The 25,622-nt window shown below is 36.5% G+C and overlaps 2 protein-coding genes across 2 annotated transcripts; one reads left to right on the top strand and one right to left on the bottom strand.

The window, feature by feature from the left end:
• Positions 1–43: 43 nt before the first annotated feature.
• LOC131322600 (uncharacterized) lies at positions 44–4,385 on the bottom strand. Its single transcript, XM_058353972.1, has 2 exons — positions 3,358–4,385; positions 44–498 (listed from the first exon to the last, which is right to left on the bottom strand). The coding sequence occupies exons 1-2, from the start codon at positions 3,627–3,629 to the stop codon at positions 441–443; spliced, it is 330 nt and encodes a 109-aa protein (XP_058209955.1). The 5' UTR covers positions 3,630–4,385; the 3' UTR covers positions 44–440.
• A 20,423-nt stretch (positions 4,386–24,808) lies between these two features.
• Positions 24,809–25,561, top strand: LOC131322136 (protein PROTON GRADIENT REGULATION 5, chloroplastic). The gene is made up of 2 exons (XM_058353327.1): positions 24,809–25,208; positions 25,328–25,561. The coding sequence occupies exons 1-2, from the start codon at positions 24,921–24,923 to the stop codon at positions 25,430–25,432; spliced, it is 393 nt and encodes a 130-aa protein (XP_058209310.1). The 5' UTR covers positions 24,809–24,920; the 3' UTR covers positions 25,433–25,561.
• Positions 25,562–25,622: the final 61 nt, after the last annotated feature.

Genomic DNA, 25,622 nt, shown 5'->3' with positions numbered 1-25,622 from the left:
GTCAAACCAAAATACATGATAGGCATGAATCCAGCAAGAGCGATGAAATATAAGAATTGAAACCTCCATTTCATGTATAGGATGTCATACACTGTATACTGTTGAACAATTATCGAGCACAAATCTAATATTTTGGCTTACGAAACTAAAAAATATATTTCACTGATATAGTACGCATCAAGGGGATGAGATAGTCACCATCTTTATCTGCTTTCACTTGCAGCAGGGAGAAACATAACCAGCAACCGGTCCAGCTCAGGTCATCAGACAATTCAACCGTGGATGTAAGACACATTTGTTGATGCACTTGAGAGGCTTGCAGCAGGAAACTAGAAATGGTGTCAAACTTTTTCACAAAAATCTGCACATTGAGGTGTTGGAGATGAATCCCTAACTTCAGCCAGAAGATATTGCTGATCAGTTGGCATGCTAAATAAAATCTACATGATGGCGCACATGCAAGAATCTGAATCCTCGTCGTCAGAGTCACTAACATCGCTGCATGCACAAATACGAAAAATGGCTAAGAAACATCTCACTAAATAGTCTTTTCTAAATAATTAGTCTATAACTATGAGAAATTTTCAGTGCCGGGTTGGCACGGGCCACGTGGTGCCGAGCACGGATCTCAGCCGTCTAAACGTGTTTTGGACGGCCCAGATCTGTTTGGGCTTGAGAGGGTGTTTTGGTAATTTTACACTAAAAAATTATCCAAACAGATCTAGGCTGTCCAAAACACGTTTGGACGGCTGAGATCGTGCTCGGCACCACGTGGCCCGTGCCCACCCAGCACTGAAAAACTTCTCACTAACTATAGTCAAACACAACTGTTCCTGCCAATTCTCCAGCTACTGCAAGTGCAGACAAGGAAGTGAATGCAGCAATCTTGAGGAAATTAGTTTCCATGAATTGTCAAGCAATTGAGCTACAAATGTAGCATAAGCGTAAGTTTACAAAATGGATTGTCGATCTACAAATGCGGCATAGGATGTTTCCAGAATGAGTTTAAATTTTAACAGTTCCACAATGCAAAGGCATAGATAGGCACTCTAGAAAGGAGTTTTTTACAACTTGTCAGCCAACTGACTTGAAATACTAGGCAGGCGCCAGAAAGCAACATAGCATACCAATAAAATGTGGAATTCGGACTTTTAGTTGTTGACTTGCTGGGTTATATACCTAACTCAATGCACAATTCTGCATACTTTTCCAACCTACAAAAAATGGATATTTGAGATAGTTTTGTTCACAATTTCACAATCGAATATCTGCGACAGATTTCTTCAGACAAAAAAATTATATATTCTTGACTTGTACAGAAGGAGAAAGCCTCATCTTATCAAGTAGCAATCATTACTGGTAACTCGACTATGTTAACCTTACCATACTATCTAAAGACCAAAAGGAAAAAGAATATCAAAGTACACACATGACAGGAAAATGCAGATCATATCGACTGTGTTAACAGTTCTCTTCAACATAATAGATAATAAACATATCCTAAGAGAACAGCCTGAGTCCATTAACCAAATCATCTCTGGCGGAAAAAATTTGAGATAAATACAATTTCGTTTGCTCAAAAAAAAAAAAGAAAAAAAAGAAGGGCTTTGGAAATCTAGGGGAAAGCAATAGTAAATGCCTACGTCTATTTCAAGCTATAACACAACAAACAATCTTAATAACCTAAAAATTTAGTTAGTGTGAATGTTGATTCCCAAGTCAATAGCATAGACTTTCTGGGACTGGCAAAGCCCGCTGGATCCTTGAGGGGAGAGAGAAAGCTTGCCAAAAGAAAGATCCTTTGTTGAAATTTCTAATTTTATCCCAAAAAATTCTTTTAGAATCTAGTTTTACCAAATAAATTAATTAATTCCAAGTTTTGAAAAGATGAATAAACAGGTTTATAGATAAAAAGAGCAAAAAATATTCCGAAATAGGCTATACTGATTGAAAATATAGCATCTTGCCCAAATTCAGCCCAATCCGAAGAATTTTTTAAATTTTGATGCAAAAGATTTATAGACGACATTAAAAAATTTAAATTGTGAAAGTTTCTCGTACCAAGGCCAATGCCCATTTTTCTAAAGAGTGGGACTTGACTAATTTAAGCAAACAAAACACTAGGAACAAACTTTATTCAAAGCCCTCTGTAGGAGAATTCAACTTCTCTTCTATTGTACAACCTGCAGATTCCCTTCCCATTCCATGCACTTTATTAGAAAGGGAACGGAGCCACAGATGGGCCTAGAGACTGGAAAATGGATGCTCATCAGGACAACCAGAATCTCATTCAACAAAGTAGTAAGAAAACATCACAATTTTGATCAATAGTTTCCGAGAATTTGAAAATGCACAACACCAGTAGATATTGCCAGTTGTTATGGATTTTCCCTCACTCGGATCAGCAATAATAGAGGATTCAATGAGCTGTTTTAATTTTGAAAAGAATATGATGGCACTGCAGTTCATACCCAGCAGTAATGCACGGGACAGCACTGCTTGACAACTTGAATAATCAAGAAGGTGAGACTTGAAAGCTGTATTCTAGTATCCAATGCACCTACGAGGCTATGATCTTCTCCAAATTCTTCAAAATAGAGGATAATTCCCACCTTAAGAGAGGTTTGGAACAGCGTTCAAATGAAAGCACTCTGCTTTCCTGTTTCCTTATTCAACAGCTAAACCAACCCAACATTTAAAGGCTGCACAACCACCCAAGAATGTGTTAACTCCCATGGCGATATTGACAATACTTCAGTCACTTGATTAATGGACATGCCAAACTTAGCTGGGGCCACAAATACATCAAATGACAACACTAATATCCCAGCTGATGAGAACTATTCAGAGGCTTTAAATGAGAATGCCAAGCAAATTAAGCAATCCTTCGACACAATACCAATCAAGTCATTTCATAATGAAACACATCATAATATTGTATCCGATTTTCATAAGTTTGTTTTTTTCTGAAAACTAAAATCACAAACTGAGTTTCAAATACTAAGTTAAACAACAACAGAAGTCGTGGCATGGAGTGGTAACAAATGTTACACGTTAATCGGACTCTCCACAAAGACGTGCTGCCTACCTATAACCTCACTCACCCTGCTTTAAGAAGGGCACAACCGATCTTCTGTAGATCTAGAAAAAGACCCAACAAGCTGTTCCCAATCCATATAACATTGTAAATGAGGTGCCATGCGCTCCCTAAAGATTAATCAGTGATTTATGATTTCAAATCCAATATTCACAACTAAAAACAATTATTCATGACAAAGCTCAAGCATCAAAAGCTCGCATAACTTGACCAACATTGTAGCTATGGGAGTAATTAAATGATCTGCAACAGTATATTACCTTGGTTGGAATATAACTACCTCTGCAAGCTTATTCCCATTTATATCATTCCACTGGACCTTCCGCTGTGGATTCCCCGACTTCTTGGATAATCCACCCCGTCGAGGTGGGCCAGGTGGCAACAAAGACTGCGTCTCGTTATCCTCATGGATTTCCCCATTCAATTCAACTTTTTCTGAGTCTCCTACACTAACTCTGGGCTTACTCTCACTGCAGTTCTTCACATTACTACACTCTTTACCATTCTTACACTCTTTACCATTTCCATCCATAGATAACTAAACAGAAAGACAAAAGAAATACTCAAAGCATCATCAATCAGCCAATCAACTCCATAGCATAGGAACAAGCATATTGAGTGGAGATCAAGTGGTTTCTCAACAATCCCGTTCCCACCCAGTTCATAAATAAATTAATTAAAAGAAAAGACTTGAGAGACTCTAAACTAAACCCTAAGCTAAAACAATTGACTGGAAATCATATTAAAGGGAAAAGAAAAAAAAAACGAGGACTTTAGAAGCCCTAAACTAAAGCTAATCAACCCTACAGCACTGGGTTCACAAGAAAAAGATTTCTGGAAAAACCCATTTCAACCCAGATCATAAAAAGGCCAGGAAGCAAAAAAACCTAGCTCCAAAATCTCAAAATTCGCATGTAGATGGTCATTGACCCAACAAAGTCAACGCTCATTGGAGGCGATCACGGATTGAATTACAGAATTTGCACCCCAAAAGACTCAGATGAACACAATTTACACAGTAAAATATGTTTAAAAACGTTGGAATGATGGAATTTTTCGTCAAAGATTGGACAATTGGTTATGTTGGCAGAAGGAGCTGGGTTATGAATCTGGTGAGGCTTGAGAAATAAGTGGAAGACAAACTGAGAATTAATGGAATACAAGGGGAGAGAACGTGATCGGATTGAAGAGAGTTGGGAAGTGCTCTCACTTTTTTTTTCTTGACGTGGAGCTTTGGATTTTACGATATGATTACATGACGTCATGATGATTGTGTAGGGCGGCTTGCTAATTGTAACCACGCAGTGGTCCTGGCTGCTGTAGTATACCTTCCGCATTACACATGTATTGTGGTCAATTCGATCGTCTATTTCAATAATGGATTGCTCGAATTTTCATTCGAACAATGAATGACTAAGATTTGTAAGAACTCGGATTAAATTTGAGTCATCCATGTTGAGATGGATGGTCAGAGCGGTTGCACTACACGATGTAGTGCGACGGATCCATTACAGCCTCTCCCATTCCAGTAATAAGATATGTACATGATGATGTCAAACCAAGGTTTTTTTATTATTGTTGATAATTGGAGCTTTGTGTCAACTTGAGCATACCTCGTTTAATTAAGGCATCATGTAATTAACTATCAATAATATACTCCAATAACTCTAAAATTTAAAAGGTTTGGCCTCCGACAAATTTGAACATTCAACCTCATCAAAAGAAACAATTATTTATTTTCTCATACTCATTTGGCATTGGCCAAACCTCAGGTTTAATGTCAAAAAATTAGAGTTCATACACACATTGTATGAACATGTTACAGGGGAAGAGACAGAGTACAGCAAGCCTGGAAGTCATAATTAGCGATACTTTATCTTTTGGTAGTCGTTTTAATTCTTGCTCCTTTATGTTTGTCTCTCGTAATTGTAATAGGGTGGCTAATGTTTTAGCCAAATATGCCCTATCTCAGGAGACCCCTATCACTTGGCTTTGGGATTTTTCAAGCTGGGTTAATAGGGAAGCCTCCCTCGATGTTTCTTTGATGCAGTAATAAGAATAATCACCTATTACCGATTGAGGAAAAAAATACACACATTGTATGTAAATTTAAATTATTACTACTTTTTATGGATACTAATTTTTTTTATGTTACTAATACAAATTTTACGTATTAGTTCTAGTTGGCATGAGTCCTAGTTGGCATTTTCTTTGGAGGTAGAGCAAGCAGAATTATCTAGTGTTAAGAAAACGCAGTCTTTAATTTGTAATGAAACCCAATAATCGGGAGTGTGACGTATTTTAGAAAGAATAATAAAGCTAAAGTTCACGCCTTCACGGTCTAGATGTATTTTGATTTAAGCTCCGTTTCAGACCACCTTCTTAAAAAATAAGTACTTATTTCATATTTTTAAACTAAAAAATAATGTAAATGAAAAATAATTTTTTGATTTTTTTTGCATCGTATAAAAGATCTCGATAAGATTTATTAAACAAGATCCATATTGGTAGGAAAATTATTTGCGTAAATACATTATTTTTGAGCTTGAAATTACCTTCTTAAAAAATAAGTACTTATATTGAGTTCCGGAACGGGGCCTTAATAAGTTTATGACAGCCGGTCTTTATCCAAACGTATATTCAATTAGTTTATGCTAACCGACTTAAATCAAAACGTATATTAGCGTATATAAATTTACTCCCTAAGTCCCCAAATATTGGTCCATTTTGACACTTGTCATTATACCAAAAAGGTCATTCCTCTCCGGTAGTTTATTTTTCAAAAAATAATTATCTCTTAACAGAAAAAAACAGGTTATTCACTTATTCTTTTCAAAAGTCAATGAACGAAAAACTTATGACTTTCTTTTTTTACACTTTCATTTGTAAATTAACAACCCTAACGAAAGCAATTGAAAAAAATAATGTTGATGTCTATTTTTCTTCTTAAGGCTAAGAAGAAGCCAAAGTACATACATGGTAATAACGAATTCCCCTTGTTTTTTTTAATAACTCAAAATGTTTGAATTAACTTATACGTACATCAATTGATTTTTGAGAATCAGTCTCACCATCTACTAACGGGAAATTTAGGCCTTGATCACTAGGTCTATCTCTTGGGATATTGTCCCAATAATAAGTTTAAAACCTCAAAGTGGATCTACAATTGGGGACGTAAGGATTAAGGAATATTAATTTAATCAAATATCAGAAAAGTAGTTTTTGTAAATCAATCCAAAGTTGTTCACATTATGATGATGAATTTTTTTTTTTTACACATATAGTAGTAATTGTCTATTCTCAACACCGCCACTACAGCCATGGGCATTGCTAGAAAGAAAATTTGGGATGCTCAAAAAAACTCAAGTTCTTATTTATTAAGTACTTATTTTTCGCTATACGAGACACTCTCACAGTCACAGTACATCATTTTAATTCAAAAAATAAATAAATAACTTGACATAAAACATCAATAAATAAATAAGTACTTATTTTAGTTAGTGAAACACACCTCTGTCCATCGCTATTGTTGTTTAGTGTCATCATCATCAAAGACGCTAAAAAGATAAGTTCATATTTGGTTGAATTTTGTTTGAAAAACAGAAAGCAATTGGTTTCTCTAATTTTAGAGGAGTGTTTTTTAATCGAACCATCATTATTGGAAAAATAAACTTCTAAAATCAGCACAATGAGCTGACAATAAACAGTGTGTGAGTGTATATTAAAAGGTGTAAAAAGTACACTAAAATATTCCCTCAGTCTCTTTTTAAGTGTCCACTACGATTTCGCTCGCCATTTTCAATTGTCAATAGTATATTGTTAAAAATATGCGATATGAATCTTATTTGATAAATCTCAATTATTTCTATAAGATAGCGATTTTAAAAACATAAAAACATAATATACATCGAGAGATATAAGCTTTTAAAAATAACACGCAGAACTGTAGTAGACATTTAAAAAGAGACACAGAAAGTACATGTTTTCCTTTATCGAGCCCTGCTATTCGCAAAGAAGATTTGCAGGGAACCACACAAAGAAAAATGCATTTGGACCCATTCTGGGTCCCAAAAAATTTTGAAAAATATCCATAAATTTTTGAATATTATTTGTAAAGCCCTATAAAAAATCAACTCCAACAGACATCAATAAGTATTACTTTTGGATTTGTAGGAGCGAAACTCCCTAGGAATCTAAAAGTAATACTTACCAATATTCATTAGAACTGATTTTTTACAAGATCCTATAAAAATAATATTAAAAAATTTAGGGATATTTTTCAAGATTTTTGAAGGATCCGAAATGGATCAAAACGCATTTTTCCTTACTTGATTCATTGCAAAATCTTCTTTGCGATTAGACCTTGGGATAGGATTGTTAATCCTATGGGTTCCTAACTCTTTATTTGGTTGGCAAACTAAGGATAGTATTGAGAAGAGCATGGGATTAGTAATCCCATACTTACTAATAGCATGGGGTACTAGGTATTATCAATCATATGCCAAGCTCCTTCCTGTAAAATGACCACCTTGCCCATGGTTTTTTAACTCAATACCAATAATACCATCCATTGGTTGAAAGAAATTAATAAGGTGTTTGTTAGTTGTCCACATAAAAGTTTCCTCTTCTTTTAGTTGGTACAAATTGGTTTTGTGTGGACTTGGTGAGTTCAACCATTGCTATCTAATATTCATAGTAGACTATGAAGCTTCATTGAAAAGTGGATTCAACTACATTTCTAGGGCCACCATTTCGTATAATAGGACCAATCCTCCATCTCGTCTTCAGATCTAATTGGATATTAAGTTTTCTTTTCTATTTTGATTGCACAATATCAATGGCACGACGAGATTGGAGCGAGGAGGATGAGCAATCGTTGCTCCTATGGCTTTCGAGCCTTTTGGTAAAAAATGTATGCCGGTGGTTGTCCAAAAATTGATTGGATGAAAAAAAAATTTGCAAACTATCCAAAAATTGCAAATTCGTGAGCTGATTTTCCATGCAATTCCATAGACCAAGTTTTCACCCATGGGTATAATTGGAAAATATAATTTGTATCCTATCTCTTGGTATTCCAATCAAACAAAAAGATTGGGATTGGAAATCACAATCCCATGATTTAATCCTTACACAATCAAACACCCACTTGGGATTACACTTGGTATTATTAATCCGGTATTGCTATTGTCAGCCCACTGGGTTGACGATAAGTACACTAGAAGACAAGAAAAATACATATTTATGTGTACTTTTTAGGGAAAATGACGGCCAATGACGTATTTTGATAATTAATACATGTCAAAGACATTTTCAGTATTAACAAATGTTTTTAGCTTGTCCTTATCGGGTATTAATTATCAAAACACGTCATGGACTGTCATTTTCCCTACATTTTACACCATTTAATACACATTTACACACTTATTATTGTCAATCCATTAGACTAATTTTAATTTTTTTTTATTAATCTAATCTCCTTGCTAATTCCAACTAATCCACACACTTATGAAACATGAAACGGAGCCTGAATCCCTGATGGTTGAAAATGGTAGGCTGTCAGACGTGGTTGCCGAAAACGTAGTTGAAAATAGTTGTCGGCTGTCAGACGTGGTTGCTCATAAGGGCATTTTGGTCCCTTTTGAGCAAAATTTTTTGTTAGACACGCGGCACACGCCCAACCACCAATTGCTGTGTGGCTATGTTTTTTCAATAATGCAACAGACATGCTATCCGCCACTTCTCGATCACTCCTCTCTCTCATATACTTCCTTCGTCCCTATTTAATTGTCCATTACAGTTTTACGTGTATTTTTAACAGTTTATATATCTCAACATATATTGCTAAAAATATTTAATATAAATCTTGTTTGATACATCTCAATTTTTTCTACAAGACAATGATTCGAAAACATAAAAACATAATATACGTTAAGAGATATAAGCCGTTGAAAATGTACGCAAAACCGTAGTAGACAATTAAATAGGGACGGAGGGAGCATGTATTAGACTCAAGCCCCATTTCGAAACACCTTTTTTTAAAAATAAGTACTTATTTCATATTTTTAAAATCAAAAATAATGTAAATAAAAAATAATTTTTCAATTTTTTTTGCACTGTACAAAATATCTCAATGAGATCCATCAAACAGGATCCATATTGATAGAAAAATTATTTACGTAAGTACATAATTTTTGAGTTTGAAATTGCATTCTTAAAAAATAAGTATTTATTTCCCTTTCGGAACGAGCCTCATTCTGAAATGATGATCGGTGGGAATGTACGTAGTATTATTCATATTTTTATCTAGGGGTGAAGCAACTCGAGGCAGGGGCTTTGCTACCTCAAAGGGACAGCAACCCCGACCCACACCACTAAACGACAAAGTTTTGAGAGGCAATTGCTGGTCCCTCTTTGTTTTCTCCTTTTGTCCCTTTTTGACACTATATATAAAAGACACCAGTTTATATATATAAAAAATATAAGTGATTCAATTTTTAATTTATTTGAATCGGTGCGAAAATTTTATTTTTCTGATTATATTATTTTAAAAAAGTGTTATAATTAATTTTTGTTCTAGAGCTCTCATAATATCTACTTTTTATTTAGGACAATAGACATAAACTTGATTATGTGAGACATAGAGACAAAAATTAATTATAATATTTAGAATAAAATGATCAAAAAAATAAGATCTTCGCATCGATTCAAACGGATTAAAAATTGGAGCACTTGATTTTTTAACCATATTTTTTAATATATAAACAATTTTAAAAAATTAAGTACTTCAATTTTCAATCCGTTTGAACCGGTGTGAAGATCTTATTTTTCTGATCATATAATTCGAAATGGTCATAATTAATTTTTATCTTTAAGGCTCTCATAATTAAGTATCTGCTCTTTATTTTAGACCCTATAAAGCAAAAACTCAATTATGAGAGCCCTAAAGACAAAAACAAATTCTAACCCTCTAGAATAAAATAATCAAAAAAATAAAATCTTTGCATCAATTCAAACGGAATGAAAATTAAAGCACTTAATTTTTTAACTATATATTTTTTAATATACTAAATATAAACTGGTTTCGTTTATTAAGTGTCAAAGAGGACAAAGGAGAAAACAAAGAGGGACCAACAGTTGCCTCTCAAAATTGTGTCGTTTAATTGTGCGGGTAAGGGCTGCTGTCCCTTTGAGGCAGTAGAGCCCTGCCCCCCGAAGGAACCCTTCAGCACCGGGCAGGTGTCAATGGTTGATTTTAAGAAGATTTGATCACTCTAGATTATGACCCTATTACTGTGCTATTAAAGGGTGGTGAGCCGACGTTTAAGAACCAATTGGGATATGTGGAGGACTCATTGGTTGGTAAAAAAGAAGAGTGTTTGTTGCATATAACCGGAATGTTTTGGACACTGATTTTGAAACTCAAAAAATGTACGCAGGCGCTCCATTTTACACTGATAACATCCAGTACAAAGTGGAGTGTCTGAGTATAAAAGTGAAGCCAAAAAATCAATTTTCAATATTTTTTTAGTTTTTGTTATTTTTGTTGTATTTTCAAATTGATAGAGTTCCGATTTACTATATAAATGCGATTATCTTGTTTGTCGAAAAAAAAGGAGTGAAGGAGCAAACAGTTTCTATCGGGCCCTAGATCTTAGGGATTGAGCAACCATGCCCTCCCCAAAAGGGAAGAGGATCCCGTCCAGTTCGCACTTCCAACCAGTCCGGTCCAATTTTGGTTTTGGACCATTTGTGAGCTCTTTTTGGGTCTACAATAATGATCGGAACCGTTTACTTTTTAAAACTCCTTAAAAACATTGACCACGCCAATAATATTGCTTAACGGTACATTTTTCTCATCCGCTTAGGAATAGACTAGACATCTATCGAGTGAAAAAAATAAATGCTAATCAAAGAAGTGTGATTGATTAACGAAATGATCCAAGAAGATTTCAGGTTATCAACTTAGTGCTTTGGGGGTTCAATATTCACAGGTGTAAAGTGCGAAAACAATAAAGTCAGGTAAATTTATCCCCTTTTGACAGATTGATTTGTCTCGTGTTAATTTTAATTTTAGCAGTTTCTACGGTGACAACAAAGCGAGCGTTTTCAGCCAAATATGAAACTGGTGGAAGCTAGACTACGAAACAGGATGGAGGATGATTTCCCTGCGAGTTATATATATGCTCACTTAGAGCATCCGCAATGGAATAAGCAAGGGTGAATAATCAAAACATGTCACATCAAATTTTGATTATCTATTTAGAGGTTGCTAAAGTTAGCAATGTCAAGTCCCACATTGGTTATTTTTTGCTCATAATCAAAATCAATAGGACCATTGCTTCATTCTCTGAGTTTTCTCCGAACTTTTCCCCTTCATTTCACGTAAATCTTTTAAAAATAGTTTTTATAAAAAAAATATTTGTTCTTGAAAAAAAACAGTTTTTGGAAGAAAAAAATACAGTCTAAGTTAAAAACAGTTGGATAAAAAAATAGTTTATGAAAAAAAAATGTGTAAAAAAATAGTTTTGTGTAAATACAATTTTTTTTTAAAAGTTTTTCAAAATTGAAGAAATATTTTTTATAAAAAAAATAAAAAAAAGTTCATATAAAGACGGTTTTTTTTTTTAAAAAAGTTTCTGAAAAGAATAGTAAGAATAGTTTTTTATAAATATTTTTTGAAAACATTGTTGAGAGAGAAAATTTTGTGTAATGATGGGCGTACTTGATTAAGAAAATGTAAGGATCACTAAATTTGGTTATTGGCAAAAAGTTGCTAGTTTTGATTATTTAAAAGCCAAAATTTGATGAGTTGCTAAGAGGTTGTTAAGTTTGATTATTTCAGTGTAAGCACTTTTTTTAGCAAACATTGCTAACTTTAGCAATCTTTTGTTTTGCTTATTCCACTGTGGATGCTCTTACATTGAGAAGGGAGTCGAGGGACATTGCTCGGCGCTTTAATGTAGATTCCATTCTACATGCATTTTTACGTTGTTAAAGAGCATCGATTGTAGTTTGAAGTTCTTACTTTTATATAGAGAGATATTGGAATGTTGGGTTCTACATTTTGCTTTTGAAATAAATGGATGCACTATACTGTACCATGTAAATTATTTTCAATATATAGGTTGATCGAGATTGTGTACAGTATACGATAATTTTGTTAGTAATATTGTGGCAATTTGTATTGGCTTTATTGATGTTACCTTTCATATGTTCTAACACCCCTTTGGATGATGAGAAAGGAGGAGAAAAGAAAGGGGAGCCCTTTCTCTTCAAATCTTGGTGAGATTGGGTGAGAAAGGGGTGAGATTGGGTGAGAAAGGGAAAGAGCCAATCAAAACATTTCTTTCTGTACTTTGCTCTCCATTCCTCACCAAAATATTCAATCCAAATGAGTAATTTCTTAAGAAATCACAACCCTTTCCTTTTATTTTCTCATGAAATCACTCCGTCCAAAAAGACTGTAAATCTTGTTGTAATGTTCATCCAATTCACATTTGAATCCTGCATCCATCCCTGTCTGGGGCAAGTATGAGTCGTCCCATTCCTTCGTCTCTCCACTTCATGAAATAAAGTTGGCTTTTTCCATGTGCTAGTGGCCAGCCGCAGATATCCTAGGGGCTGTCTCATAGCTTTACCACTCCCCTTGATGAAATAATTTGGAGTTTCTACCATGATCACACTTTTGCTTCCAATCTACTTATTGGAGTTATGGTTTGATCAAAATATCAATACTGAAAAAGAGAAATGATTTTGGCACTCTACTTTTTGACAATCAAATTCTAGTATTTGTCTCAAAGTTATCAATCCCGTACCGGCCAGCGTACCATTTTCACTACTGGAATGGTACGTACCGGTACCGGTCTGTATCTCAGTACCGTTCCGGATTTGCCGCAATTTTTTTTATTTATATTCAATATATGTTACCTGATTGCAAAGTTTGAAGTATAAACATAAATAAAATTTAAGCAAGACGTCCAAACAATAAACCAGCAGATTTCATTCATTGAACTACTCATCTATTGACTAATTCATATGCAAACCAAGTTCTCAAAACAGCTGGTTCAAAAATAAAAAAAGGTCCTCAACATAGTTGATATATTACTCCTATACTCACTGGAGCATTTCTCTCCTTCACATCTTACTCCTATACTCCCTGCCTCACTGTGTCGTTTCTCAGGTTAGCCGCACAAGCACTGAAGCACGCGTTCGGCGCTCACGTGAAAAAAAACAGTGTAAATTTGTACCGCCAGAACACCGGAAAATGTCCGAAACACACCGGTATTGTCCGGTACATCCGTTATTTGCCGGAACAGTCCGGTATTTCAAGCGGTATGGATCTTTAGTCTTTGCGTTCCATTTAAGCTCCTGTACGGTACCGGCCGGTATGGAACGGATTTCACAACTTTGATTTGTCTTTTAGTGTTCTTGCCATATGTATTTTGACAATCCTTATCCAGTGAGGGATTCCATACGGTTTTACCGTACGGATCTCGCTTTTTCAATCAAGTTTTGATGATTCGAGCTGCTCAAAGTGATCAGAACATGATTTTAAGGGCACTCGTGAGAAATTGGCAAAAAAAATTATCGGGAATGGCTTGATCGGAGCAGTTTTCATTAACGGTTCAATAAAAAACTGCTCAAATCAAACATTTTTCAGTCATTTTTTTTGCTAATTTCTACCAAGTACCCTTAAAATCATGTTCTGCACACTTTGAGCAGCTCGGATCATCGATATTTGCTTGGGAAATGGGAGGTCCGCATGGTAGAACCGTAAGGGATTCCTCATTGGATAATTTGTGTGTATTTTGAACTCTAAATAGACAAGTATTGGAGTGCGGCTATCAAAAAGTAGAGTGTTAGAATCAATTCTGAAAAAAGCCCTCAGGCATGTCGTCAAAATTTCTCCGGCTTCGATGACATTACTACTACTCCCTCCGTCTGGATTTAATAGTCACTTTTGGGAGTTCGTACCATTTTTCAATCAATTATATTTTGTAATTTATAACGTTTTATGTAATTTTGAAAATATTGTCTCATAAAACTAATTAAAATCTATCAAACAAGATTCATATTGAATATAAAATTCATTACCAATTTAAAGATATAACTCATTTTTTATCCGATTAAAATTTAACGAGTGACTATTAAATCCGGACAGAGGGAGTATCTTTTTTCTTCACCAAGTACTATCTACTATCTATGAAGTTCTTTTTTGATGTCAAAAAAAAAAAAAAAGTACTGCGATCTTTAAATTTTGGGTAAAGGAGGAGGAAAATGATGGTATAGGAGCCTGGCGTAATAAAAATCTTTTTCAATTAATGGAGGTCATTTCTTTCTATAGGAGGCCTGGCGTAATAAAAATCTTTTTCAATTAATGGAGGTCATTTCTTTCTATAGGAGGCCTGGCGCACTAAGGCTGTTTGGCAGACATGAATTTGTGTTTTCCAGGTAGACCTCCCATTTGGTACATAGGTTTCTTGTGAGGAGTTCTCTGTTTGGTCACTTTTTCCAGAATTAGGGTGTGTTCCACAGTGGAACTTCCACTAATTTAAATAAGTGTATTTTATTTAAATGTAATGTATTGTGAAAAAATGAGACATGTTTTGTAAAGCGAAATATAAGAACTTAAAAAATAAGAACCTAATCTGAACGGGGCCTTAATTTTCCAAAATGATTTATTCTAACTTTTTGCGTTAACTTCTGAAACTTGTGTCGAGAGAAATTTCTGGGAAAGCCCATTTTCTCAAGAAAAGAAAAGAACCTTAAAATATGTTTTGAATTATCGCAAACATTCACTAAAAAAAACTTTGGGTATTAGTACTTGCGAAATCAAGATTAGATATTCGTCTGCAAAATTTGTTCCGAAAATATCAAGAACAAAAAAACTCTAGAAGATATTTTTGTTGGGGAGGAGGAGCTGTCACTTCTTCATTCCAAACCTTTAGCCTCCAATCTGGAAATCTAAAATGGTGAAGTGAAATGCAAATCATTAGTATCTTTTTTACTATTAAAAACATGGGTTAAGTTGACAACTCGCCAATCGGGGCCTGCCACATTAGCAAGGAGATAATTATGGGCAGTCAAGTCCTTGAATGAAATTGAATACCTAGTCACTGAAATGGTATTGGACAGACCATAAACTTCTCAAGACAAATAATCTGTAAAAATGACTTGATCCCCTCATTAGACAACCTGCTAAAACCATGTCCGAAAAGTTAAGGGTACCCCAAAGAAGTCAAAGTTCAGGAAACTTATCATCCCATTCAGCTGAAAGTTTCGGGCAAGTCGCAGATACTTAAGCTCGGAATTTTTTCGATAGGTCTGCATAGTCTAAATCGTACTTTTACCTGTTTGGTACTAACGCAACGACTTGTCAACCGAATCCAAGCAACTTCCCTAACATGAAAAGTATAAACATAGACTCTGTTTTGACATAAAACCTTTTTCGGAGTAAAATACTAACGTAATAGATATTACAGAAAAAGATATAGTGCTTAATAAGTTTTCATGTGTTTTTGGTTGAAGTTTTAAAAGAACATTTTACAATGAAAACAGGCTAAAGAAAATATGGCATAAGCTAAAGGCAATTTATAGGGACAACAATTAAGTAAAACGGTGTGATCCATGGGACAGCCAGGCTTTAAACCAATCCGCAAGAAGTTGCTTAGGTGAACTCTATGCTGAACACCGATGAACTCAAACCAATCCTGAGCATTTCGGCCCCCTAATTACCGAGCAACTCGTCCAACATTAACTTAATGAAGATGGCAAAGTCATTTTCAGCCTTTTAGGCTTCTCATGGGCAATATTCTTCATGAAAAACATTTGCCTAATTTTCGTGGAATCAAACGCGGTAGAATATAATGTTTTTGGTAATATAAATGTTCAAAAAAAGGGTGGCTTCCATTAGTACAACAAATCATTTCAAAATGGAGAATTATTAAGAATTTATCACGATGAGAGTCCAGAAATTAGTGGCACAGATCATGTTTGGCAAACAGAAAACAATTGTACAAATGCGACAGAAAATAAAAAGACGCACATTATAGTGTAAAGTCTGATTACTCACTATGACGCTTACTCCATATCTTTCAAGCGTTCAGCATCAGATCCATTTTGTACCCACTTGTTCATCCTGCAAGAGAAGGATGTAAGATTATCTGCAACTTGACTTTTGGTAAAATTCCACTTGGCAAATATTGGTTGCTCTTTGCCAGTTGACTTTTTCTCTTTTTTTACACTATCTTGGTCGTTGACATTTTTCTTACCACATACAATATTCTGCTGTTTATTCACTATATAAGCGAGCTGAAACAGATCGCTCGCCGACCAGAAAAAACAAAAACAAAAAAACAGATCACTTTTCGAGGTTTCATCTGAAACCCAAATAGTACTTCATTTGAATGAGAACAAACAGTAAAGAAAAAAATCTGTTAGTTACCCGCTACATGGATGTAATACTACTGGCATCCATCCACACAAGGCTGCAGATTGTTGATGCATTTGACCACGATAACAACCCACAAAACTCAATAGAACAGATTCGTTGTGCGTGTGTGTTGGTTTCAAGAACTCTTCTCGGGTTGGAAACCGTCCGTCCTCTTCCACTAAGCAACCTGCAAAACAAGTCATAGGGCTGTGACCAGCCAAACAACCCTCCTACGCTCAAGTTAGTGAGTGGAGAAGGAGTAAGTGCTGTAGAGTGTAGACTCGGAATGGTGTACTTTTTTTTGGGTTTATCCCTTGGTATATATAGACACGCGCCTGGGACGTCAGTCACGTCACGCGTAACCGCTTCAGTTAATGACATCATTGGAGTGCCATGTGGTCAGGAACCACGTGTCAAGAAGGGCTAAGAACCTTCTAGAAGCTTTCCATAACCAACTGCTCAGGATGACTCTACGGGTCGGGTCCAAGCCTGGCCCATAACTGTCTTCTCGTGTTCAGAACGTGTGGGCTTTGGGCTTGGCCCACTATGTTCGGCCCAACCAAAATCTGCTGGTCTGTCGTTATTGCCAGCCACTTAACCACTCGGATTCGGCCCGTATGGGTGCTCAGCCCACTACATTGTGAACTCCCAAAAAATGAAGAGAGATGAATAGGGCTTCGTAGAAACTGCAATCAATGAGAAAACTTAGTTGAGATCACCTAAGAAGAACTAAAACCAAGTCCAAGAGTGGCTTGCCTGAATGCAACCTCCAGTGCACATATAAGATTATATTCCTAAAAGTGTGCATTTCACCAAAGGGCCAATGTCGAAACACAATTACGCATGCAGAATAATATAGAAGAAAACATAACTATGTTTACAAATCACAATCAAGCTGCCAAAAATAGCACAAGGAGAAAAACCAAATGTTCATGGTTATGTCCATCGTGGAATTTGGATCATGGAACTATGAATGCAAGTAGAGGAAGAGTTTCTTAGAACCCAAAATGGCAAGACAAAAAGGTGATTTCACCGATCAGATCAAGAGAACTCCCCTCTAGAAATATAATTCATGATTTCATGGATTAACTGTTTCCGGCCATGACCCGAATTCCAATCATGGTTGTCAATACGCAAGTTTAATGCAGTACAGATGAGTAGAAAACGAAAGCAACTATTTTCTCTCATGAACATATCACACAAGTTGATTGCTGTTATGTTTCACTTGTAGTACAATATCCAAATGGTAAAATCAAATCTTTCACATTCGAGAATCAAGATTCACGAAACCTCAACCTTTCATCAAGTTGATAAGATTTATAGGCTCTTTTCCATCCACCAAGGGCAAAAAAAAGATGGAAGCTTATGTCCATGAATTGCTTTACATAAATGATGAAATGGTTTCTGAACAGATTCCTACTTATAATTTTTGCAATGACTACATCTGCATGAACAGTCATACACGTTGAGTGAATTCCCTGAACAGAGCTCCATGCTATATTTGTACTTGTAAGGAAACTACCATATCTGTTCTTCACTTGACATTCACATGCAGCCTAAAATCTCGTATAGAGTTCAACAAATAGTAGCTGGCAGTAAAAACAGAACGATTTGGACAGCCAACATATGACATGTGACTGAATAAGGTTACCATATTACTGCCTGCATTCACAAGGTTGCAGCTTGATCCAAGTACATTCACTAGGAGGAGGAATAAGAATACGTTGGTAGGTCAAAATTTATGTACCACTGATAACTCCTTTTCTAATCGCAAGTCTAAGATGTTTCAAAGTAGTCAAATATAATGGACTCAAGAGGTGCAGAAGAAAATTACCACAGAGATATTTTCGCTGCCCTTTTTGCAACTCTCACATCTGGGTCTCTTCCATTTCCTTCAATCCAAGAAGTTATAACTATGATATACCGGTGCAATCATTGCTGCCAGTTGTGCTTCAATCTACATACACTGCAAGACATCATGCACTATAGATCCAGTCCCCGGATGAGATCAAGTGAAGCCCTCTTCTGTTGTATCACAATAGTTGAGACGAGATTAAAGATTCCACAGTGCCATTCTTATCATTTCATACCCAATTTCCGTTCTCAAGCCTACATAGCACCTCTCTGAATTTACATCACATGACACTACCCAACCTGGCTGGCTCCCATGGCCCCAATACTCGGACACCAGATAAAAGTAACAACTAACAAAAAAATTTGTGGTGCAATGATGGCATCCGGTACAAACAACTCTGGTATGTGTTGTTAATCAGAAGATATTCACCAATTGGTAACATGTTTTGTGAATTGCAAGTGCAAGATCAAAATCATAAGAGCTCTAATTGACTAGCTGTTCTCAGCTATCTTCCTCAGTCCACACCAAAAAGAGGAAATCAAAATGGACAAAAAAAAAATAAAGAAAATTGAATATTACACCAAGAAATTCAATTGATTGACCAAGTCATGCGACTCATGCCTAGCATCCTACTTAGAATGTGTCCAATGCTGAAGTTCTTCACTTCGACCATCAATGGGATTCTATGCTGAACCAAAGTAAAGCAGTTAAGGGTTACAACTTAAGCTTCTACACTTGCAGTGAACAATATGAATACACGATTGCTAGTGAGTAGTGCGTATGCCTGTACAGTTTGGATTCATCTTGTCCTAAAATTTCCAAATTGTATTATTTGAGCATTTGACTGTCAGAATTTGCAGTTCTATATGTTACACGGTCTTGGGTAGAACTCAACCCCAAAAGCTAGCTTTTGAAGTGAGGGTGCCCTCACACTTATATTCTTCGTATTACTTTGGTACCCAAGCAATGTGGGACTTTGCTTCACACCCTCCCTCACGCGCAGCATGCTCACTTGGCAGCACCTACTACGTGCAGATGAGGGACACGCACCCTACCCATCCTTGGCATACCCGGCTCTGATACCATGTTACATGGTCTTGGGTAGAACTCAACTCCAAAAGCTAGCTTTTGAAGTGAGGGTGTCATCACGCTTATATTCTTCGTTTTACTTTGGTACCCAAGCAATGTGGGACTTCGCTTCCCACTATACACACAAATGCTCTACAATAAGATGACGACCTATACAAACACAGCAGCTCCATTAAGAGGATTTCTATTGTTCAGAAGAAGAAAAAAGCCAAAGACACCCAGGACACAGTGAGACACACCATATGGTTTGCATAGCAGGTTGTTAAAACTTAGGAGTTCAAGTAAACACTAAGGTACTAACACATTGAGATAGAAGCCCTAGCACTGCTAACAAGCCGCATTACTTTTCTTCAATAGTGAAACTAAACAAATTTCCCAGCAACAAAATCTGTATTAAATATTTAAATGTTGTTTCACGAGTTTCCATGTCTCTCTCATGCATTTTCGTCTTCATCTAGTTTTGTTGCAATTCTGAACCAACAAAACTCCTGTTTCAAATCCTAAGGGTTTATTGCTCCTTAACAACTTACGCAAGGTATTAAGTATAGGAAATGTGTTGCATCTTGTCTCCTCCCCAGTAGTTCACTTAATTCAACTACTGTACTGTTAATAATGTTTAGACGAACTAAAGAATGTTCAAATCTGGTATTTCCAAACATGCCATCCATAGAATATAATGCAGGTTCATTCTCCATTTTGGACATATTGAGCTCCTTAAAGGACCCGCACTGTGTTCTAACATTCAATGCAGGTAAGTATGCTACAATTCCCAGATGAACTTATATTGTCTAAGCAACACCCATAAAAGCCCATGAGGCAGCACGCCCCGAGAGAATGAAAAGCTAATGGAATGCCCAGAGATATCCGTTCCATAAGTTGCATACATCTAAGATAACAAAATTCATCCCTGGTTACCCATTGGAGAAATTATGAGATTGCCAAGCTAAGGGGGAACCTAGCTCCCTCTCCCCCATAGAAATCTTTGACTTTCAAGAATGAAGAAGGGAGCTCAAGCCTAAAAATGCTTCAATTCACGTATTGGATTCCTAACAGCAACAATAACTGGTACATAAATCTTCAAAAGGAGGTACCATCATGATCTTTCATTTCTGCCATCCAGCCTCGGCCTTAGTGTACCCTTTCTCCTAACCTGGGAGATGTGTGCAGAAAAAAACTCGATATCCGATGCAACTAGAGGTATGAAGTTGTTTATTGGTTATTATGTCTAAATATGTCAGTCGTTTATTAGTAATCAGCTGTCATTCTTCCAGTATCAAAAACAAAAAATATCAACCTTGGGAGCTAAGAGCCTTTTTAGCTATGACTGCGTTGCAATATTTGAATGTCAGAAAGATCGTTCGGGATCTAAGAGCTATCACTGACTTAAAAAGCACTACAACCAACAAAATAAGAGCTTATTAACTCCAAAATTTATTTGGGATGGTACTAGGCTCCTAGCAAAGGAATCAAAATAATGATAGTTTGGGATGGCAGAGCTATTTTAGTTCACGTATCCCATCTGATAAGTAAGTTGCGTTAAACTTCCATCAATTTCCAAGACCTCCACACATAAATCGCAGAGAAGACATTTTCCATCAGTATCAATTTGCTTTCCAAGCAACAGTTTTATTATGTTCTCCCTTTTCTTTAAGAGAAATTATTTCCGAGCAAGGAAGAAGTGAGAACTGCCTTCACATAGCCACATACATGCTGACATGGTGGTGAATGAACGTCTTATGCTTAACAAAATGATGTTCAAAAGTTCTATAGAATCTTCGATGTGCTTTTCCAACCAAGTATGCAAGAGCTGCAGATGCACATTCATATAAAGAGTTCACAAAGCTATTCAGAGGTACAATATGTGACACCCATAGGTAGGTCCATAAATATCTAGCGTTTATATTCCCACACAGATCACATAGAAGGTCAAAAATCCCTTCAAAGGTCCAACATATCACCCATAGGTAGAGTTTAGTAGTTATAATGAATCCATACACCATTAGGGATTGATAATTCGTTTGCAGCAATATATAAATAAATAAGATGTAAGCAACACAAGATTCACGAGTAATTTCCAATTCAGGTATGGTGCAGGAAAAAAGAAAACCATGTGCCAAAAAACAGGTATATGGAGGGGAAAAAGAGAAAGGTTATAACACTATCTAAGCATAAACAAAACAAAACTTCTTGTACTCAAAAGTGATAAATACAATCAACACCCATATTCTACACCACAATATAGAAGAAAACAGACCCATAAACTCTCATTCTAGTTCACATTCAGGAAGGTTGTGCATCTGCATACTCTCGGATTCAAGTTCCGCCAGCAATGGGCCGCTAGCATCGCCACACCTTAAGTTCCGGTTACTGCATAACAACCCAAACAACACAAAACCCGTAACCACTATCAAAGTCGCATGCCCAATAAACAAGACATTCATCACAGCAATACCCCGTACCCTATCCTCCTCGAGGCCACACTTAACATCCATCTTCCCCTGGGCTGGGGACATGGAAATTTTGTCACACCCCTTCACCGCAAATGTATCCGTATACAAAGACAAACCAATTTGCAACGCCCACGTTCCCTTAAACACAAGCCCTGAATTCAACAAGAATTCCGCAAAAAATGCAGCCGGTCTAATCGAAAGATAGAAGCAACAACTGGCACAAACAACGGTCAACCCTCCCAACCACTCATACACAACACCACCTACCCCTGTGATGCCTTCACCCATTAACATATTCTCTATGACAAACACAATGCCAGCAAAAACATATATGAAACTCTCAGGAACGGCAATGGGGTCGAAGTATTCGCGGAAAATGATCAAAATGGCTAGTACCCAGAAGAGACAAACCACAAATGATTGGTGCAGGAAGGCAAACCGGTACGTGGGGGGGCCGGGGAAGGCGAGGAAGATGAAGAGGTCGGAGAATGAGGCAATGGGTAGGGTAATGAGGAGGGTATAAAAGTCAATGTTTTTCCACCTGGGTTCCGAGAAGTACCATGGTCTTGATCGGTAGAGAGGTGGGTTCTTGAGGTAGAGAGAGAAGGAGCAGAGGAGGCGGCGAATGCCCAGGGGGGAGAGGAAGAGGAAGGTGGAGAAGAGTGTTGCTAATGAACCCATGTTCTTGTTTTTGTTCGTGCTTTGTGGTTTTTCTTGATTGGGTTTCAAAGAAAGAGCATGTTAATTAAGGGAGTTGTACAAAATGAAAATCAAAGGATGGAGGAGGGTTACCTCTTTTGATGAGAGAGGAGAGAGGAGAGATGAGAGATGAGAAAATCTTGCAGGCGCTTTACGCGTTCGATCTGCTCCCAGAAGGGAGGGGTTAGAGCATCTCCAGTCCATTTTCATTTCCTCCAAAATAGAGTATGAACGTAACACATCGAAGGGAGATTTTGTAATTTATTCTATTTTTTCTTTACACTTTTTATACTTTTTGAGAGAATTTTTGAGGGACCCATCGTCCTTTTTAGAGTTTGGAGGAATTTTGTACTCCAAATTTATTTTTGATCCTCCATTTTTAGAGGACCAAATTTACTTTTGAAAGACCAAACTCTAAAAAGGACGGTAGGTCCCTCAAAAATTCTCCCAAAAACTACAAAAAGTGAAGAAAAAAAAAGAATAAATTATATAATCTCCCTCAATGTGTCACATCCTTCCTCTATTTTGAAGAAATAGAGATGGATTGAAGATGCTCTTGGACTTTGAGGAAGAAACCTCGCGGTTGAAATATTTTAATTTTGTTTTGGTAGTCTCCGGGGGTATGTTGAAATGCAGAAACTGTTGCAAAAACGTTGGAAAGTGAACAAATACGAGAAATACTCCGTATTTGATTGGATTCTACCTTGATCATTTGGAATCTTTGGTGCACACAACCAAAAACAAAAGCCATTTTTAACTTGTATGTCAGAACGATCCTAGGAAAATAATATAATTTTATATATCAAATATAATATCTGTGACACATATGATAAATTGTATAATTCTATATACCAAATATAGTATCCGTGACACATATGATAAATTGAAAAGTCATTTGCTACCTGAGTATTCCACGGGACTCTTCTAATGTTAGATACTAGTATTTTATTACTTTTTTTATTTAAAATAACCCACTTTATCAACAAAGAAGAAGAAGAAGTTAACCAATCATAACAAATACTACATTTGACGATATGAAAGTTTTAAGAGTTACTTTCTCACTCTTGAAATTTGGAGAGAGAGAGAGTACGCGCTACGCCAACATGGTGTATCAAGTTCGCTACTCCTCTTGGAGTGCCGTTTGCTGACATTGATCTTTAAAATCAGTTAAACTATAATTTTAACAGTTGTGTTTGGTTGAGAGTTTAGATTAGTTTAGTTTTGGTAGATAGTGAAGAGAGAAATAGAATAATGATTGAAGATAGGAGTAATGATTGGAGAGAGATAGAGAAAGATGAGGAAGAAATAATTGAAAAAATAAGATAATGATTGAAGAAAGAAATAGTACAATAATTGAAAACAAAACTAAAACAAAACGGTTAACCGAACAAAGTTATCTCCCTTGGAGACGCTCTCAGTCCCAGGGACACTACACTATTTTGGAGAAAAATTGAGCCTCGGTTCCCTGTAATATCATCGGTACATGTGATTATCCAATGCTCCCATGGGTACGTGCATAGTTGTCGGACTCACTGCTGTTGTGGGGCCACAGCACCGTGTTTCTACGGTAATTTGTGCGCGACGTATGTAATGCAGCAGCGCTACGTTCAGAACCAGAACGAGAGGAGCATTAAGACAAGCAACTGTCCAAGCAGTACAAGGGTTTTGGGACCCTACTGAGCATTTACTGCAGTAATCTGCACCGTTCATCTTGCAAGGCCTACAAAATTATATATCCACGTGAAAAATCAATTTTATCGGACATCAATAGATACATCAAAAATTAAATTTTAATTCATAAAATAGACGGTCATGGACAGTTTAACTTAAAAAAAAAAAAAAAACTAGTGACAAAATCATGTCGTCCGTTTTATAAACCAAAATTGAACTTTTGGTATAGCTATTGATGTCTGATAGAGCTGATTATTTGCGTGGATATAATCATTTGCAGATCTTACAAGATGAACGGTTCTAATTGTTGCAGTGAAAACTTGATAAGGCCCACAATGGACGGTAGCGAAAATCCCATGATTTCCACCTCATCTGGACAGAACACATCTCTCTTTGGGGAAAACTACAAGGAAAAAAAAAAAAACCAAGCCACCAGCATTGTGTGTGGCTCTCAATGCACCTTTCAACTCTCCCTCACCATACCCACCAAATAAAAACCCGAGGTCCTCATAGTTACACCACCACACACACATCATCACAAACACCACTGTCAGGAAAAAAGTTCAAAAGGAACTAATAACTAAGAAGAAGAAGGTAAAGAAGAAGAAGACATTCTATTTATCTCCCATGCTTACATCAATTTCTGCAACTGGGTTCAAAGGAGGGTTGTTGGGTTCATCCTTCCATGGAAACTGGGGAAAATCGGTTGCTGGTGAGAACTACTACTACACCCAGTTGCCCAAGTCAGCCCCAACCCGTGTTCGAGTTCGGAAGCCGGTACGGTTTCAGCCTGTAATGAAGAATGTCAATGAAGGGAAGGGCATCTTCGCTCCAATTGTTGTTCTCACGCGCAATATCGTTGGCAGGAAACGGTTCAATCAGCTCAGAGGCAAAGCAATTGCTCTCCACTCCCAGGTACCACTCTTTTCTTGCAGTAAAACCAGTCTTTCTAGAACTACTTATCTATGCGTGTGCGTATAACTATTCGTATGTATTGCATATATTTGTATTCACACATCACGATATATTCTCAGGTGATTACAGAGTTCTGCAAATCAATAGGAGCAGATGCGAAACAAAGACAAGGACTAATTCGACTAGCGAAGAAGAATGGGGAAAGACTAGGATTCCTTGCTTGATGAAAAGATTTATGTAATTATATTCCCCTGTTGTCAATATGAGAATTGTCGTAAACTTGAGTTTGAGGAATTGAAAGGTATACTTTGCTAACTGGAATGTAAAGTAAAAACATACCTTGTTTTGCTGCACACTTGGACATCCTTCAATTTTGCAATAGTGATATTTGGATTCCTACTATTGCAATAAAGC

The sequence above is a fragment of the Rhododendron vialii genome, chromosome 4a, assembly GCF_030253575.1.
Source record: "Rhododendron vialii isolate Sample 1 chromosome 4a, ASM3025357v1".
NCBI lineage: Eukaryota > Viridiplantae > Streptophyta > Magnoliopsida > Ericales > Ericaceae > Rhododendron > Rhododendron vialii.
The sequence above is the reverse complement of the archived record's forward strand: the minus strand, read 5'-3'. Positions and strand labels throughout refer to the sequence as shown.